Source organism: the organism of the source record quoted next, unplaced genomic scaffold, assembly GCF_019419815.1.
Source record: "Pyrus x bretschneideri cultivar Hongxiangsu unplaced genomic scaffold, Pyrus_bretschneideri_v1 Contig22, whole genome shotgun sequence".
NCBI classification, from domain to species: Eukaryota; Viridiplantae; Streptophyta; class Magnoliopsida; order Rosales; family Rosaceae; genus Pyrus; species Pyrus x bretschneideri.
The window spans coordinates 6279134-6296819 of NW_025999524.1; the positions used below are offsets into that span (position 1 = coordinate 6279134).

The 17686-nt window shown below is 37.9% G+C and overlaps 2 protein-coding genes across 2 annotated transcripts; both read left to right on the top strand.

The window, feature by feature from the left end:
• Positions 1-1431: 1431 nt before the first annotated feature.
• LOC125467913 (myosin-1-like) lies at positions 1432-11321 on the top strand. The gene is made up of 24 exons (XM_048584801.1): positions 1432-1775; positions 2392-2786; positions 3260-3361; positions 3449-3592; positions 3686-3836; positions 3946-3973; positions 4469-4634; positions 4957-5020; positions 5138-5151; positions 5235-5319; positions 5613-5716; positions 5836-5974; positions 6345-6463; positions 6933-7085; positions 7174-7263; positions 7694-7771; positions 7929-8087; positions 8393-8602; positions 8730-8935; positions 9042-9177; positions 9487-9616; positions 9704-9850; positions 9982-10049; positions 10372-11321. Exons 2-24 carry the CDS (start codon positions 2415-2417, stop codon positions 11032-11034), a joined length of 3528 nt encoding a protein of 1175 aa, XP_048440758.1. The 5' UTR covers positions 1432-1775; positions 2392-2414; the 3' UTR covers positions 11035-11321.
• A 517-nt stretch (positions 11322-11838) lies between these two features.
• On the top strand, positions 11839-14301 carry LOC103943227 (FAD synthetase 2, chloroplastic). Its single transcript, XM_009353471.2, has 5 exons — positions 11839-12225; positions 12524-12576; positions 13186-13321; positions 13461-13636; positions 13747-14301. The coding sequence occupies exons 1-5, from the start codon at positions 11897-11899 to the stop codon at positions 14274-14276; spliced, it is 1224 nt and encodes a 407-aa protein (XP_009351746.2). The 5' UTR covers positions 11839-11896; the 3' UTR covers positions 14277-14301.
• The last annotated feature ends 3385 nt before the right edge of the window (positions 14302-17686 follow it).

The window sequence follows — 17686 nt, forward strand, 5'->3', positions numbered from 1 at the left end:
CATGTATAATTCCTGTTAATTTAGAAGAATTAAGGATACGGTTGGGTCGCTTTGAAAAAACAAGTGTATATTATTGGCTACTAACATTATCATTTTATATTTTTAACTTTGAAGTTCCTACACAATCCTTATGGTAATTTTCGTTTCATGCTCTCATTTGATTACCTCGTATGAGAACCAGTTTGTTTTTAAATTTTACTTTTCAGTGTAGTGATAAAGAAAAATTACATAAAAGAAATGATGGATAAAGAGTGGAGGAATAATAATGTGAGAAACTTATAAAAAGAATGTACAAGAAATAAAAAAAAAAAAAAAAAGCTATTTTAAATTATTTTCACTTTTAAAACTATTTAAAAAACGTATAAGATTTTTCGTATTTTCTGATCATCTATCTCGCATCATCATTCTCCAACACTGCTATACTTTCCTCCTTGCTAAACCATAGTTTTAGTGGAAATCTTAATTAGTTGAGTAAAATGTTTAAAATAAAGAAAAGAAAGACTTGAAGAAAGTGGATTGTGTGGCTAGTCAAGATCGAAGAGGGGGGACAGTAAGGTGAGGATCTGTCTAATGATTCTAATCTTAATCTAATCTAATGGTAATGTTTGCTTGTTGAGTATCGACTATTTCTTCTTTTGAAATTTGGAACAAAAATGTGTTTTTCTACGTGTGTGTTCATGTTCTCTAATCACATACTTTCACTCTCACATTAACATCAGCTCTCGTTGTCTCTTCGCCCTCCAATCCCTATTCCTTACCCAATTAGTAATCTAGTTGGTTTGAAGGGACTATTTACATCTTGAAAAGCACACCCCCAAAGCCCAAACTACATATATTTTTTAAATACAATCCACACACATTAACAGATCCTACTTCTATTTAAATAATGATATAAATAATAGTACAAGAACATGATAAGTGTAGCATTACTTATTTTTTTGTGCACATTCGAAAATCCACAATTTATTTTCTCTATCCCCTTAAAATTACGTATGTCAATCTATTACTTTAAAGATTTTAAAGCTAATCAATACATTAATAATAAACTCTTTACTCGTTCCAACAACCAGATTGCCCTCTCAACTCACCAGCGATCCCATCCATTCCATGACATTGACATTTTCTTTCTACTGTTCTCTCCTTTTTTTTCTTTCTTTTTTTTCTTTCCCTTTAAACAGAAATTCGCGCTCCGTTTGTAGACCTTGGTTTGAACAAAAAGAACCCTCTAATGGCAAACAAATTGTGGAATCTTCAGTTTTGGATTTCGTCGCCATTGTAGCAAATGAAAGGGCTAAGACCGTCAATTCACCTCCAAGTGCCCGAACCGTTAAAATCATGGTTTTTAAATTTGGTTGGTGCCAAACCCCCGAAACTTAAACACCATTAAAATAAAATTTTAATACCATTTAAAATTCAAATTTTAAAAATTCCGATTTTTCTTTTATCAGGGATTCATGTGGAGCAGTGAAAAACGAGCCAAAAAAGCTGCTTCCTCTCCAGTCTCCACAAGCCTTTGCATTGTCTCTCCTTTTCTCTTCTCACTTTCTCACAATCCAAACACATAATGTCGCCTCGCATTCGACAGTTTGCCCCCTCAAATTATTAGGGTTTTCCTGAAAGGAATCTATCTTCCTCCTCACATTCTCTCAAATTATTAGGCTTTTTGCCTTGAACTTTTGGCTGAGCTCTGAGTCTCTGACCACATTTTTAGGGTATTCGACGATTGATCGGAGGGTTTCGGTCGAATTCCCAAGTGGGTTCACTTTTTCGGCGAGGTAAGTGGATCAGTTCGAGTTTGAGTAATTCTGTGTGTTTTAAACTTGAATTTGGTGGTTACCTTCCTAGTAGATGAATGAAGTAAACAAAAGGGTAATCTTAGTTTCCTGTATGTTAAAATTTTGCTTCTTTGTGTTATTATTTGAAAGCTTGAATTCATTGAGTTGACTAAGTCAAGACGATTTGTTGCGACTCGACCATACTTTGTTATTTTATTCAATTTCTCAGCAACCAAACGGTGCATGGAAGAAAAGATCTGTTATTTCCTAAAAGGCATTGCTCCAAGATTCAGTTATTTATTTACAAAGTGTTGAAAGATGAGATTGTATTAGGGTTCTTCAGATAAACTCTGCTTAGATTAATTTTCTGGATATTTGGTACCATTATCAGTTTGAGTTTCTTTGAGGATCCTACCAAACATCATTTGGGTTGGACATGCGATTGGTGGCTGATAAGAGAAAAGTAGTGTAGTCTGTATCTTGGATTATGGTCCCCTCCATTGAGATCGTTGGATAAGTCATCCCGTGGGACCTTGCTAAAGTTCGATATGCCTATTTTCTTTGTTGAAAAAGTAAGCCTCTTGATCTCAGTATTATTTGGTTTTCAATCTTGAAGGTTGCAGAAACTCTATAGAGGAAATGTTGCAGAAAACCAGGGCCCCACCTTCCTTCCAGTCAATCAAATCATTGCCCGGAGATTTTAGGTTCTCAGGTCTACCAGCTTCTGATCGATTTGGAAAATCTGATGATGGGAAATTGGGAAATAGCAATGTCATCTCCTCAAGTATTCCAGAAAATGGTGGTTTTGAGGGGGTTGAAGGGAGTAGCGGGCCTTTTGGCGACTTGGAACAGGTAGATGATTCACCATATGGCAGGAACACAATCTCCATCGAAGACAGGCCCTTAAGGGGTGATGAAGACTTGGATTATGTTGCTCCATCTATGCCTTCAATATCTTCATCCCATAGGGAAAGTAGGTGGGGTGACGCCAATCCTTATGCTGTGAAGAAGGTATTTAGTCATGCACTTGAAATTCGAGCTAAATTTGCTTCTTGGTAGAATGAAAGAAAAAGAATCTTCACCTTCTTGCTCATATGCTGCAAAATCAGGGTTCTTATTTGCCCTTTTTCTTTTGTTAGTTTGCATATACTTTCTTATGGATATTCATATAATCATCTATGCATACACACAATCATGTAAATGCATATGTGCTGTATTATTATACCTATGTCCTTTAGTTTCTTATTTGAATGTCTGTATGTATATAGGAATTTATGGTGTGTGCCTGAAGGTGTAGAACAAACTAGTATCCCATTTGTATTGTAATTCATATTTCATTATTTCTGTATGTCCATGAAAGCATATGTAATTCTATTCTGAATCTGTTGACAGCATATAAGGCCATGGGATTATGAAAAATTAGCTGTAATTATTTGATAACGGTTTGAGTTGATTTTGATAGCTTATTACAATTTTTGTTTCAGAAGCTTCAATCTTGGTTCCAACTGCCAAATGGGAATTGGGAACTGGGGAGAATATTGTCGACCTCAGGCGTTCAATCTGTTATATCACTCCCTAACGATAAAGTAAGACACCTTTTGAAAACTATGGAAGTACGATGTGATACTAGTTTGATTTTTGAGTTAATTTAAAGTTTTCTTATTCACGTGTAGGTTGTAACAGTAAAAACTGAAGATTTGGTTTCAGCTAATCCAGATATCCTTGATGGTGTGGATGATCTCATGCAACTTAGTTACCTAAATGAGCCATCAGTGTTGTACAATCTTCAGTATAGATACAATCAAGATATGATTTATGTAAGTGTGTATATGGTATTTCTACTTTGAAATCTACTTCCGAGTTTTCCTTCTTTTAATAAATGCTTTTGTGGGTATACTTGTCTATTTCAGACAAAAGCGGGACCAGTGTTGGTTGCTGTCAATCCCTTTAGGAGAGTTTCTTTATATGGGAATGAATACATTGAAGCATACAAGCGTAAAGCCGTTGAAAATCCACATGTGTATGCCATTGCAGACACAGCCATTCGGGAAATGGTTCGAGGTGGATTTACTATTTCACAATTTATATGATGGAATTTTCAGCAGTTCAAAACACATTTGCTTAGTGTCATTAACTTGTAGATTCTAACCTTCTCTTATTTTTCTTTTAGATGAAGTAAATCAGTCTATAATCATAAGGTTAGTAAAGTGTGACATTTTCATTTCTGTATTCAATTGTTCCATTTAACATTGTATTTTAAATGAGTGAATTTGATCCAAACTACATGCTAGCTGCACCACAGTTAAGGACATCATAAGAAAAGACATATTAATGAAATCACTCCAACAAACATACAAAATAACACAAACAAATAAGGCAGTAAGAAGAATAAAATTGTCAAATGAATCAGATGGTTCAAGCACGGGCCTTTTATTGTTGACAGAATCATCAATTGTCTAAAATACAGCTTTCCTCATCTTGCTTAAGGTGTATAAAAGAACCTTTTGTTAGGAAATCAACTCTTATTCCCTTAAGTAATATCATTTTTAACATTCATGATGTAGCACCTGAGATATCTAATGTTACTGTGGCGTCCCTAATGAATTCTTTATCTCCATATATGATATGTATAGAAATTATGTATAGAATTGGCCTCTTTGACATCCAATCATCTATTTTTCATGTCCATACAGTGGGGAAAGTGGAGCAGGAAAAACTGAAACTGCAAAGATAGCAATGCAATATCTGGCTGCACTTGGAGGTGGAAGTGGAATAGAGCATGAAATTTTGAAAACTAATCCTATACTGGAAGCCTTTGGTAATGCGAAAACACTGAGAAATGACAACTCAAGTCGCTTTGTAAGCTCTCAGTTTTTCACATGAATGCTCTTTCTATTTGTTTCATTTCTTTCTACTTTTATTAATTAATAGAAAGAAATTAAATTAAGAAAAACGAACCCTTTCTAGTCTGGCCATGGTGCAGAGGAAAAACCTCCATGCCATGGCCATGGCCGGTGCAGCTGGGAGAGAGAAGTGGGAGGAGGAGAGGCAGGGAGAGGGGGATGAGGAGGAGAGATAGGGAGAAGGGACAAGGATGGAACGGCGGGAAGACAGATGTTTGGTGTATATTTAATTACCCTTCACATAGCAATACTGATAACTCTCAGCAAAAATGTTGCAGGGAAAATTGATTGAAATCCACTTCAGTGAAACTGGAAAAATTTCTGGTGCCAATATTCAAACTTGTAAGTTCAGTCATACTGCTAAGGTTCCGGAGTGAATTCTATTTGCGTATATGTTTCTTTTTTAAAACCATATCTGGACTGACTCTTTATTGTGTCTGTTTCCCCTGTATGACACAGTTTTGCTTGAAAAGGTAATCATTCCTTCCTCTGATCCTTGTTTGTAGCTTGTTCAGTTTTTCATACAAGTGCATTGTCTAATTGAAACTTTTAACAGTCTAGAGTGGTCCAATGCACTGAAGGAGAAAGGTCCTATCATATATTTTATCAGCTTTGTGCTGGAGCTCCACCTGCTCTTAGAGGTTAATAATTCTGATTACCTTTTCTATTTTCTTCATATATCACTTAACATTATACAAGATACGGTATAATATATTATATTAGAGGCAATTTTGTATTAACTCATATTGGCCATTATGTCTTCTTCTTATAGCTTCAGCTAAAACCTTATGGCTGATGACTCTCATGCGTGCTTTGTATATAAATGAGAATCACAAAGACCCCTCAACCCACAAACTCATAATGCTAATTGGGGTCTACGTATGTTTTGCTTGTGTGTGATTCAATATATTGTTTCTTTGGCTGTCTGTCACAGAGATGCTGAACTTGAAGAGTGCAGATGAGTATCAATATCTGAAGCAAAGCAATTGTTATTCCATTACTGGGGTTAATGATGCTGAAGAATTCAGTGTGGTGAAGGTACTATTTCCTATTTTATGCAACAAATACCTATTTGTAGTGTAGACATCTATTTTGTCATTTCACCATTATGAAATATCATGTGCACGTGAACTCACTATGGATCTTACCATTTTCAGGAAGCTCTAGATGTTGTCCATATAAACAAGGAAGACCAACAAAGTGTATTTGCAATGCTTGCTGCAGTTTTGTGGCTGGGAAACATCTCATTTAGTGTGATTGATAACGAAAATCATGTTGAACCTGTAGAAGATGAAGGTAACAATCTTCGAGCGAATAGAATGAAAGAAATATATGGCTTAGCTAAGTGTAATACTTGTGGTGTTATCATGAAGCATTGATATATGGCTTCAATATCCCTATCAATGCTTTGTGCTGTTATTTACATTTTAAAGGATTTTCAAGGCAGATTGCCTGGAAGTTTTGTGATTTGTTGTATTCTAGTGATTCCTTTTGAAAGAGAGGATTTTTATTTTTTTGTGCAATGAGAAAACTATTTGAGAGGTGTGAGAGATAAATATGGCTGTGGTTGTGATGTATTTTTTTCTGACTCTAGTTTATTTTGTCTTGGTTTTCATTGGTTCAATGAGTTTCATGAAGTCAATAATGATTCAAGTTTCATTTTCAGGTCTGTTCAATGTTGCAAAATTGATTGGATGTGGTGTGGATGAACTTAAGCTTGCTTTATCGACTCGAAAAATGAGAGTTGGTAATGACAGTATCGTCCAGAAGCTAACGCAATCACAGGTAAGAAATCTTTCAAAGAGAGTTAATACTTATCTTGTAGGTTGTATAAATCATACATACAACATAGGATTGGAGAGTCAATCCCTGAAGTAGGAAGAACTTAAATCACGACCTTCCTCTATATATGTCCTTCAAATGACATTTATTGTGATTGACCTATTGTAATTTAATTTTCCAATTGGATCATGGACCAGTTCCCTGAAAATAAAAAAGATCCCGAGCTAATTTACCGTCAATAGTTATCGACTTGTCAAGTTCTTTTTAAAATTATGTTCCAACCTGCTCAGGCAAACTTTTGGAAGAAAAATGACTCTCTTTCTCTCAGATCACTTGTACAAAAGAATTCAGATGATTAGTGTTTGGTTCCGTAATGACTGGGCAGGTTTCATTCATTGTTGACTAAACCATACTAAGCATAGTGATATAATTTTCATGTCCTCCCTTTAAATCCTGTCTTTGCATTTTTCAGGCCATCGACACAAGAGATGCTTTGTCAAAGTCAATTTATGCATGTTTGTTTGAGTGGTTGGTTGAACAAATTAACAAATCACTTGCAGTAGGAAAACGGCGTACTGGCAGATCTATCAGCATTCTTGATATCTATGGTTTTGAATCATTTGATGTATGTTTTCTTTATGCTTTAATTGGATCTCTTTTTGTGTATTATATTTTTTTAACTGAACATTTGTTCTTTTTTTTTTTCCCTGTAGAGAAATAGTTTTGAACAGTTCTGCATTAATTATGCAAATGAGAGATTGCAACAACACTTCAATCGTCACTTATTCAAGTTAGAGCAGGATGTAAGTTTCCCATTCTTATCATTCTAACTGTGAATTTAATAAAGACTTGTTTATTCTTTGCTTCCTCTGTTCCACAGGGTTTCATCAAGTTCTAATTAGATATTTATTGCTTCCACAGAATTTCATTAGACTAGAAAACCATGATTCGCAGTGCCAGTGCCTATTTAAAAGCAACCATGCCATCACAATTATATTTACCACTTTAGTTCATCAAGTAATAATTTAAAGCAAACAAGATATAGGGAGGTGAAGGAACCAAGATACGTTATTAAACCAATGATAAGTACATAATGCTTGCCCTGCGTGAACCAAATTCTTAAATGATTCCTAATTTATCGGTACATTTGTGCTTGGACTGAATTAATTGCATGAAGAGTTAATTAGAGCAGAACGCATGCTTTATTTATTGACTACTATCTATTCCTGTCAGGAATATATCCAAGACGGAATTGATTGGAGAAAAGTTGAATTTGAAGACAACCAAGATTGTCTTGGTCTTTTCGAAAAGGTACTGAGCCTTTTCCCTTTCCTTCTGTTTACAGTTGTCTCTTGTTTAATGATGATAACCAATAAAGTTAGTGATGCTTGGGACCCTTGTCCCAATTAGTATATAGAACTAAATTTACAGTATGTGTGTCCCTGAACTTCTTGTGACATAAATGCAGAGACCGTTGGGATTACTGTCTCTGTTAGATGAGGAGTCCACCTTCCCAAATGGTACTGATTTGACCTTTGCCAACAAGCTCAAGCAACATCTGAGCTCTAATTCTTGTTTCAAAGGAGAACGAGGCAAATTGTTTGCTGTCAGTCATTACGCAGGAGAGGTACTCCTTTTGATTAATTGATTTTCGTTGTTTTATATTCTCGTTAATTGCTAGAGTGCAATAATATTTTAATCTTTTTTCTTCATAATTTCTACTGATTATATTAAAGCACAACTGGTAAAGAAAATGTCAGTGTACATTTCCAAGCCCAACCCACCCCTTTAACTCTGAATCAAGGCTCGGGTGCTAACAATTCTTCTATGCATTATCTCATAGTACTGAAAAAAGAATAAAGTAAAAGCTTTCTATTTTAACTTTTTCTTGCTGGCCTGACTGTTGATTGTTCGACTTGCTCCTCCACTCAGGTTTCATATGACACAACAGGATTTTTGGAAAAGAACAGGGACTTGCTGCATTTAGATTCTATTCAGCTTCTTTCCTCATGCTCATGCCACCTTCCTCAGATATTTGCATCTAGTATGCTTAATCGACCTGAGAAGCCTTTAGTTGGTCCCTTGTATAAAGTAAGTGGTGGAGTAGACTCCCAGAAGCTGAGTGTTGCAACAAAATTTAAGGTATGCTGCTTTCCTGTTTTTAAGAACATGACTTTGAATTTAACAAAGATTATAATTGTGATAAGATACAGAAGTAACTATCTGCTAACTGTATTCTTTCAATTAACTTATTTGTGTTGGTATTTAGAGTCAATTGTTCCTATTGATGAAACGTCTAGAAAACACCACTCCACATTTCATACGTTGTATCAAGCCCAACAATCTTCAATCCCCTGGACTATATGAGCAAGGACTTGTACTGCAGCAGCTGAGATGTTGTGGAGTTCTAGAAGTGGTTCGAATATCAAGATCTGGCTTTCCTACCAGAATGTCACACCAGAAGTTTGCAAGAAGGCAACACAATATATCTTTACTTCTGTTTCGTCTTTCAAATACCTTATACCTGTCTCGAGTATCTTATCATTTTTGTTTGCTTTGTCATTGTTGAACCTTGCATCAGATATGGTTTTCTTCTGCTGGAGAATGTTGCATCGCAGGATCCTCTTAGTGTTTCAGTTGCTATTCTTCATCAGTTCAACATATTACCAGAGATGTATCAAGTGGGCTATACAAAGTTATTTTTCCGAACTGGACAGGTAAATTGATGTATTGCGTTTGAGGAAAGGAAAATGAATATGCTACCTGTTTGGGACAGTCAAACTAGTGCATTTGGGTAGAGATAAGACTATTGTATGGCTATGCTTTTATCATGCCTAGGTTCCAACACTTTTAATGCATATATTTGAATATTGTCCACTGTTAGACATTTTGATGTGTTTAAATCTACATACAAGATTTGACCAATCTAAAAACCTGACTAAAATCATTGGTTGTGTCAGCTGTTGGGAACATCTTTCATACATGTTAATCTTTACTGAGATCAAAGTGGTGGAAATTTGATGCAGATTGGGGTGCTTGAGGACACCAGAAACCGTACACTCCATGGTATTTTACGTGTTCAAAGCTGCTTTAGAGGACACCAAGCTCGGTGTTACCTCAAGGAGCTGAGGAGAGGAATCACCACTCTCCAGTCATGTATTAACCTGCTCATTGTTTATTTTGGTGAACTATCAAATTTTATCAAGAAGCATTTGGGTATTTATTGTAATTTACTTAATGCAGTTATCAGGGGACAGAAAACCAGGAAGGAGTACTCAATATTACTAGAGAGGCATAGAGCTGCTGTTGTCATACAAAAGCAGGTGAAAAGCAGGTTTGCAAGGAAGAAATTCAACAACATTTATGATGCATCAATCGTGATACAATCAGGTATAATAGCTTGGTTCTTCAATCCTGTTGAACTTGTGCAGACTTTGTGAACATGTTAAAGGTTAAGCAGTCCATACTACGCAACATCTATATATTTGATAATTTTGTCTAAGTTTAAGCTATCTTTGCAGTTCTTCGTGGCTGGTTGGTCAGAAGATGCTCAGGAAGTATAGGATTGTTGAAGCCCGGAAGCACGAAGGTAGTCCTATACACTTCTGTTTATTCTAGCTTCTCATTACCTCATTATGGCCTTTGCACCTACATTATAATGTTTGTATCTTTCAAATTTTTGGTATTGCCCATCTTATATGGATTTTATTTGCACGCTGTCCGGTAATGAGCCTCATAATAGCTTTCATCAGGTTCAATTACTGCTGTGTGGTGTGAGTGCCATAAATGTTGTTTGAGAATTTGTGTTGTTTGTGCAAGCACTATCACCAATTCGTACTATATTTTCTGTTTGATGGCACGGAATCCACCATTTGTTTATGGGAATAATTAACTGTTAGAATCTGAAACAGGCTAACGAGTCAGATGATGTGCTGGTAAAGGCATCTTTCCTTGCTGAATTACAGCGCCGCGTTCTTAAGGCTGAAGCTGGCCTGCGAGAGAAGGAAGAGGAGAATGACATCCTCCACCAACGTCTCCAACAGTATGAGAGCCGTTGGTCGGAATATGAGCTGAAAATGAAATCCATGGAAGAAGTATGGCAGAAACAAATGAGATCCCTACAATCCAGCCTCTCAATTGCAAAGAAGAGCTTAGCCATTGATGATTCCGAGAGAAATTCTGATGCATCAGTGAATGCAAGTGATGACCGTGAGTACAGTTGGGATACAGGAAGTAACCATAGAGGCCAAGATAGCAATGGGGTGAGACCAATGAGTGCAGGTTTGAGCGTCATAAGCCGGTTAACTGAAGAGTTTGATCAGAGGAGTCAAGTTTTTGGCGACGATGCCAAGTTCTTGGTGGAGGTAAAGTCTGGTCAAGTGGAAGCGAGTCTGAATCCAGACCGAGAGCTAAGAAGGTTGAAGCAGATGTTTGAGGCTTGGAAGAAGGATTACGGGACAAGACTAAGGGAGACAAAGGTGATTTTGCATAAGATTGGAAATGAAGAGGGAGGCAGTGCTGACAGGGTGAAAAAGAAGTGGTGGGGAAGGCGGAACAGCTCGAGGATTAATTAAGTAATAGAATTATTCTGTTGGTGTTGGGTTAGCTGTGTTGTTGTTTATGGTAAACCCCCTTCTTTTTTATCGGCGAGGAATGGGTTGCTGCATGGAAACTGTGACAAAGGTTTTGCTGTTGCAAGGGATTTGGTGCTTAGTTAATTTGTAGGGCTGGGCTGAGCTGCTAGTTACTCCAATATGTATGTTACGAGTATGTATATGTTTTCTTATTTATAGTGCAGGTTCGATTTTCTACATTAACGAACGAACGAATCGAATGAATTCAATCTTTGATATTGCCACAATGTATGGAATGTTGTTATTCTTATAGGAACTTTATATGGCAGACTATGTAAAGGCAATAGAGAGAGAGAGAGAGAGAGAGAGTGTTCCTTGCACTCTGGGATACCACTGGACCAATGATACAATGTTATGTGGGGAATTTAACACATTACATTGTTTCATTGGTTTGAATATCACAGTAGCATTCCAGGGTGTAGGAAAGTCTCCTCCCGAAAAGAGCAGGGACGGAGAGGCCATGGCTGGCTGCTAAAACCAAAGGAACTAGTCCAAATTTTGATGACAACGTACAGGTCGACAAAGTAAGTCTCCTTCCTTGCGTCTTGCTCCACTTCCTTACCAACAAACGCCACGTTTTCGTCCCAAGAAAATTAACCAGCGAATTCAGAAGAGGAGAGGAAATAAATTCAATTAGAACCTGACCGCAGGATTTTAATCAAACGGCCAAGATGACTTGGTCCGCAGGATCCTGAGACACAGATCCGGAGACGATCTGAATCCGGAAAGCCCAACACAAGTAACAAAGACAGAGGAGGCTTGTTTTGCGTGTGGGTGAGTTGTGAGGCTGCGTCGGCAAATAATGTTGAGTGGTGGTGGTGGCTGCTCTCGTCTTTCCACTCGACTTCGAGACTCCAACATCAACCGGCTCCACCTCAACCTCCACCGCCCGCAGCTTGGCTTCGGCTTCGGCTTCGTCTTTGTCTTGGGCTTAGGGTCTTACAACACCAGAATCGCCCACCGCCGCCGCTGCCCCTGCCCTCCACCTCTCAAACCCCTATCCTTATCGTCTGCCGTCCCTCACTCTCACTCTCACACACAGACTCACACAAGGGGGTTTCCTTTTTCCTCCATCCTTCCTTGTTCTAAGTTGTCCTCCTCCAACATTACCGCCCTCTCCCATTGTTTTAGGTACTCCACTCTCCTCAACTACTTGTCCCTCCCCTTTCCCGTTTGTTTTATTTCTCCTTTGGGTTTAGTTATAAATCCATTCAATTATGCAATTCAGCGTTCATTGTACTTGTGATTGAATTTGTCTTATTCCTTTATTTTCCATTTGATTGCCTTATCGTTTTCCTGCTACAACTTGATCGTATGTTAAAATCTTATATTGTCATCATTCATTTTGGTTTAGAATTACACTGCAGGAATTAACATGAGTGAATTGATTCAATTTTTCTTATGATGGTTTCAATGTTGATTACTTTAGCCAACGAGAAGATGAACGCGAGCTTCCCCACGAAGGATTGCCCTCTGTCGCAGGTTTCATCCCACCTCTACTCTCCCTTTTTTGCTTTCTCAGCAACATTTTCTTATCACGTTATATATACAAGCTTGTTCCTTAGTTTGGCATTTGTATGCAATATATAATTCTTTAATATCCATAAGAATTTTGTTAGCATCTTATGTGCCAGAATTCCTTTCAGCTGCTTCTTCAAGCACCAATGCGGTATATTGCGATTTGTGATTCTTCTACACTGTGACACGTCTTTTAGTGTATCTGGTGAGCTAGCTGCTTTAGAGATACCGATTTTCAAGAGGAGAGCAAACCTTCTAAGACAACCAGTCATTTAAACAACTTCTGAGCAAACTAGGGGAAAGAAACTGTCCACAAAATTGGAAAAGCTAATTTCCTATACTGACATTGAACACTTATAGTTTATAGTTTATGGATTAAGAAAACTTCCAAGTTCCTTTATTGGGTCTTCCCTCACAGGTTATGAATCTGTACCTTTAGTTGTTTTCTGCATATCACCTAGTATCCTCCTGCACAAGGCTTTCCGTTTGTTCTTTATATATTAACTTATTTGGTGCACTGTCTGTATTAATCTTAAGATACACAACTTAGTTCTCTTTTGTTATCATTCCCAGGAGGAATAGTCGCACTGGGAAAATTCGATGCCCTTCACATTGGTCATCGAGAACTTGCGATTCAAGCATCCAAAGTCGGACCTCCGTTCCTTTTGTCATTTGTTGGAATGGCTGAAGTACTGGGTTGGGAACCAAGGTATTGTCATTTGTTGTTGTGATATGAGCTGCACATTGGAACTCAATTTCCTTGTTTGGGTGGTTATAGTTTCAAATAGAAATTCAAGCTTTGTTAAATGAACCTAATTATATTCTTGTAAAAAAAACCAATTGAACAGAGCTCCCATAGTTGCGAAATGTGATCGCAAACGGGTTCTTTCCTCTTGGGCCCCGTACTGTGGTGACATGGCACCTGCAGAGTTTCAGATTGAATTTTCAAGTGTTCGACGTCTAACACCAAGGCAATTTGTTGAGAAATTAGTGAAAGAGCTTGGAGTGCGTGGGGTTGTTGCAGGTAAGTTAATTTAACGAAATCCATTATGTTTCTTGGTATGAGTCAAAAACACACCCTTGATCATATATTTTGAAGTTTGAAATGGATTTTGCAATGACTGATTGTGGCAGGTGAAAACTACCGATTTGGATACAAAGCTGCGGGTGATGCGACAGAGCTGGTGAGGTTGTGTGAAGAGTATGGCATTGAGGCATATATCATAAATTCTGTTATGGACAAGAACGAATACTCCATAAATATACAGTCGAGTGATTTGAAAGACAGAGGACAAGTCTCCTCTACTCGCGTTCGCCGTGCCCTAGCTGTGGGAGATATGAAGTATGTCTCACAACTGTTGGGTCGGCAGCATCGTCTGATAATGAGTACTGCAAAGGACCAGGAAGGATTTGCTGGCAGCAAACACAAGTTGTCAGTTCCAAAGTCTGGTTTGTTAAATCTGGCTCCAAAGGAGGGTCTATACGAGAAGTGTTATCTTTGTAGTGGGGAGGATGATGACCTAGCATCATCCTGCAGGGTGGTGGTTGACACGGGGTACGTCCATATAGAAATGGATGATGAGGTAGACGTAGGCGTATGTAATAGAGTTGGTACACAGGACTTGAGGCTCTTACGTATTGAATTTGGTGATTCGCAATCTTGAGTATGTTTAAATGATTTGATTTTCATTTCGTCTCTTTTAAAAGAAGTTGGCTGAAATATTTCATCCTTGTCCGAAAAAGAGTGAATGGCAAACACATGATGAGAGAGAATAATACGGGGATATATGTGCAGCTTTACAATGTATCATTTTTACGTTAAGGTATGGGGCTCGAGGTTGAGGATTGGGTACAGAAAGGTTTTACATTTCTGGTTGTGCTACATCATGATGGATTCATTGATGATGGGTGTACATGTGGTGCAACGAGAATGACTCGAATTTTGGCTTATAATGATTCTTATACAAATTCTCAAAATCAATTGGGAAATGTGGGTTATAACTCACAGCTTTTGTGAAAAGAAAAAAAAATTGAGATTTTTAGTTTTAGAAAATATTTTGCGTGGGAGTTAGGGGAAATATTGCAAGACTTTTGAAGGTTCAAATTAATTTTAAGTAACATATGATGCAACGAGAAGGACTCGAATTTTTGCTTACATGGGTTATAACTCACTTTTTGTGAAAAAATTGAAATTTTTAGTTTTAGGAAATATTTTGCGTGGAAATTAAGGAAAATATTGCAACACTTCTAAATGTGATTCTACCATATATCAGGGTCCGAAACTATTTTTTATTGATTCTTAAAGTCAAAAAAAAGAAAAATAAATATAATTTAATAGAGCGCCCCCACCCGAATATATTTTTATGTGTTTTGAATGTAGTAAAATTAATTTTAAGAAACATACAATGTGACAAGAAGGACTCGAATTTTCACTTATAATGATTCTTGTAAAAACTCCCAAATATATTGGAAAACGTGGGTTACAACTCACAATTTTTATGAAAAAATTAAAATTTTTAGTTTTAGGAAATATTTTTCGTGGAAGTTAAGGAAAATGTTGCAAGACGTTTGATTGTGATTCTACCATCATTTAGGTCCCGAAACTACTTTTTATTGATTTTAAAGCTAAAAAATTTAAAATTTAAAAATTTAAAACTAAAAATTTAAAATTTAAAATTAAATATAAACTAATAGAGCGCCCCCAGTTCCGAATATATTTTTTTGGGTCGACAATGTTAAGAATGTCCTAAAATTAATTTTAGGAAACATATTATGGGACTAGAATGTGATATCCCGTCCCGAAAATATCGAAACGTACATGTGAAATGACCACTTTGCCCCTTAGTTAGTTCGTTTATGTTATTGGTTGTTTGTATGCCTTGTTGGCATGTTTGGAATCACACACACACCCACAGCCATACACTCCACCTGCTCCTGTCCCTTTCCCTGTCTCTCTTTCTCCCGAGTCCTCTATCTTTCTTCTTCTTCCTTCACACTCGTACGGACACACACACAACTACAACAATCGTCACAGATCAAGGAAACCAAGGGCATAGTCGTGATCGTGAGGTCGAGGGGAACACGATCATAGCATTTTCAGGTGAGAAACCAGTCGTTTTCACGTCGATTTCGCAAGCTCCAATTTGAGCACTATTCATGCAAACTTATTCTAGCATGTTTTTGGACTTTTGAAGTTTGTAGATGTGTTGGTGAGGTCCCAAGGAGCTTGGGAGTGTATCGTTGGACGGAAGTGGACGTCAGAATAGCCTGGTTCGAGTTTGGCCGGTTATGGAATTTTCGGACAGGTATAATCTTATAGTTCTAGACCTTAAAACTTGTTGGGACATGTTCTACTAGTTCTAAGGTTTAATTTGGTGCAAGAAACGTGAAAAATGGTGGAAAAACGAGCGAGAAAACGTCGATTGCAGGTTTTCCAGTTTCCGGTGCCGGCGACGGCGCCGGAGATTGATCGGAGAAGGAGACGGAATATTCCGTCAATTCTGACGGAATATTCCTGACGCCGTTAACGGAATCTGTTAACTTTGACGGAATATTCCTGACGGCGTCAGTTGACGCCGTCAGCGTGCAAGGCACGTGCCTGCGCGTGGCCGGCGCGTGCGGCGGTGGAAATTTTTTCTAAAAATATGGTTGTGATCCTGAGATTGTGTAGAGCACGTGGGTATATTCAATTGTCCATTTTGAGCAATGTATGAGAAGTTATTTTGAACGGAAGGTTAGGTGCTTTAAAATTAACGTTTTTATAGTATTTTCGCATATATGTGACACGTATCCCGAGGACGAGCGTGCTCGCGCGAGGCAGGGGGGCTACGACCCTTCCACGTACCAGTGAGTGGGCTTTTGTTTTCCGTATATACCTATATACTTATAATTCCCAGAAATTTTATATAAATGCTTACCAGTTATATGCCATTCCTTTTACGTTATTGGTTGATATGCATGGTTAGTGGCATGTATGATGGTTTACATATTCATTCATATGTCATATATATATATATATTGGTGCTGTGGAGGCACAGGTAAGTGCCAGGTAAGTATTATTTAACATTTGCATTAAATAGTGATTAGAGGTGCTTAGAGAGCTCATAACTTACACCCCTGGTGTTAGTGCTCCCGCCCAGAGTAGGGCACAGTCCTTCACGTGTCGTTCACCTCCCGCACCATACACTCAGCTTGGATCCAAGTTAGGTGCACAGTCTTGTCGTACAGACCACTATAGGTGGTTCCGACTCGTAGGTGACTCGCGATTATTCGCACAGCCTTCACGTGATTGTAGCACTAGAACGTTTATATGTATTACACCCAGGCCTGTCGTACAGACCACTAAAGGTGGTTCCGACTCGTGGGCAGGTTGAGTTATTGAGATTGAGATTTGAGCTCTAAATGCAGCCGTACAGGTCACGTTAGGTGACTCCGGCTGCCAGACTATATATTATTGATACGGTTTATAACTGAGCACTTGCATATCGTTATGAGGTTCCGATATGGCATATTCTTAAGCATGATTGGCATATTTATACCTACGTACATATGTTTATTTTCTGGGAAGTATACAGGTTTTACGGCGAGGGGTTAGAATATTGTTTTTGAAAAGATTTTCGAAAAGCTTTGTTTTTGCCCACTCACACTTTTGTTTTGCGCCCCTCCAGGTTTTAGTGAGCTAGCAGGTTCGGTGGTTTCCCAGAGGGCTTTCCGGCGATTCTGACAGACACGCACCAATGTAGGGTCACCTCGGGTGCACTGTTATCGTATTATGTTAATTTGGACTGCTGTAGACTCAATGCTCTGAACTTAGCGGTTCACTCGCACTAGCACTCTTTACTTTGACCTTATGTATGCTGGTTTTTAATTAATCGTACTTTTATATCATTACCTTTTTAGCTTCCGCACTGTGCACATGGCTACGTCACTTGCACGTGACGGCCAGCACGCCCAGATCTCGGTCGGGGTGTGTCATAGAAAGACTCGAATTTTCACATATAATGACCCTTGTAAAAATTCTCAAATCGATTGGAAAACATGAGTTATAGGAAATATTTTGCATGGAAGTGAAGGA

Bases quoted from the DNA above. Each gene is read 5' to 3' on its own strand.
- LOC125467913 (XM_048584801.1), top strand. From the start codon at position 2,415: ATGTTGCAGAAAACCAGGGCCCCACCTTCCTTCCAGTCAATCAAATCA. The intron at 3,362-3,448 runs GTAAGACACCTT...ATTCACGTGTAG, and splicing joins TATCACTCCCTAACGATAAA to GTTGTAACAGTAAAAACTGA. The intron at 5,320-5,612 runs GTTAATAATTCT...TGTCTGTCACAG, and splicing joins AGCTCCACCTGCTCTTAGAG to AGATGCTGAACTTGAAGAGT.
- LOC103943227 (XM_009353471.2), top strand. From the start codon at position 11,897: ATGTTGAGTGGTGGTGGTGGCTGCTCTCGTCTTTCCACTCGACTTCGA. The intron at 12,577-13,185 runs GTTTCATCCCAC...TATCATTCCCAG, and splicing joins AGGATTGCCCTCTGTCGCAG to GAGGAATAGTCGCACTGGGA. The intron at 13,322-13,460 runs GTATTGTCATTT...CCAATTGAACAG, and splicing joins GTACTGGGTTGGGAACCAAG to AGCTCCCATAGTTGCGAAAT.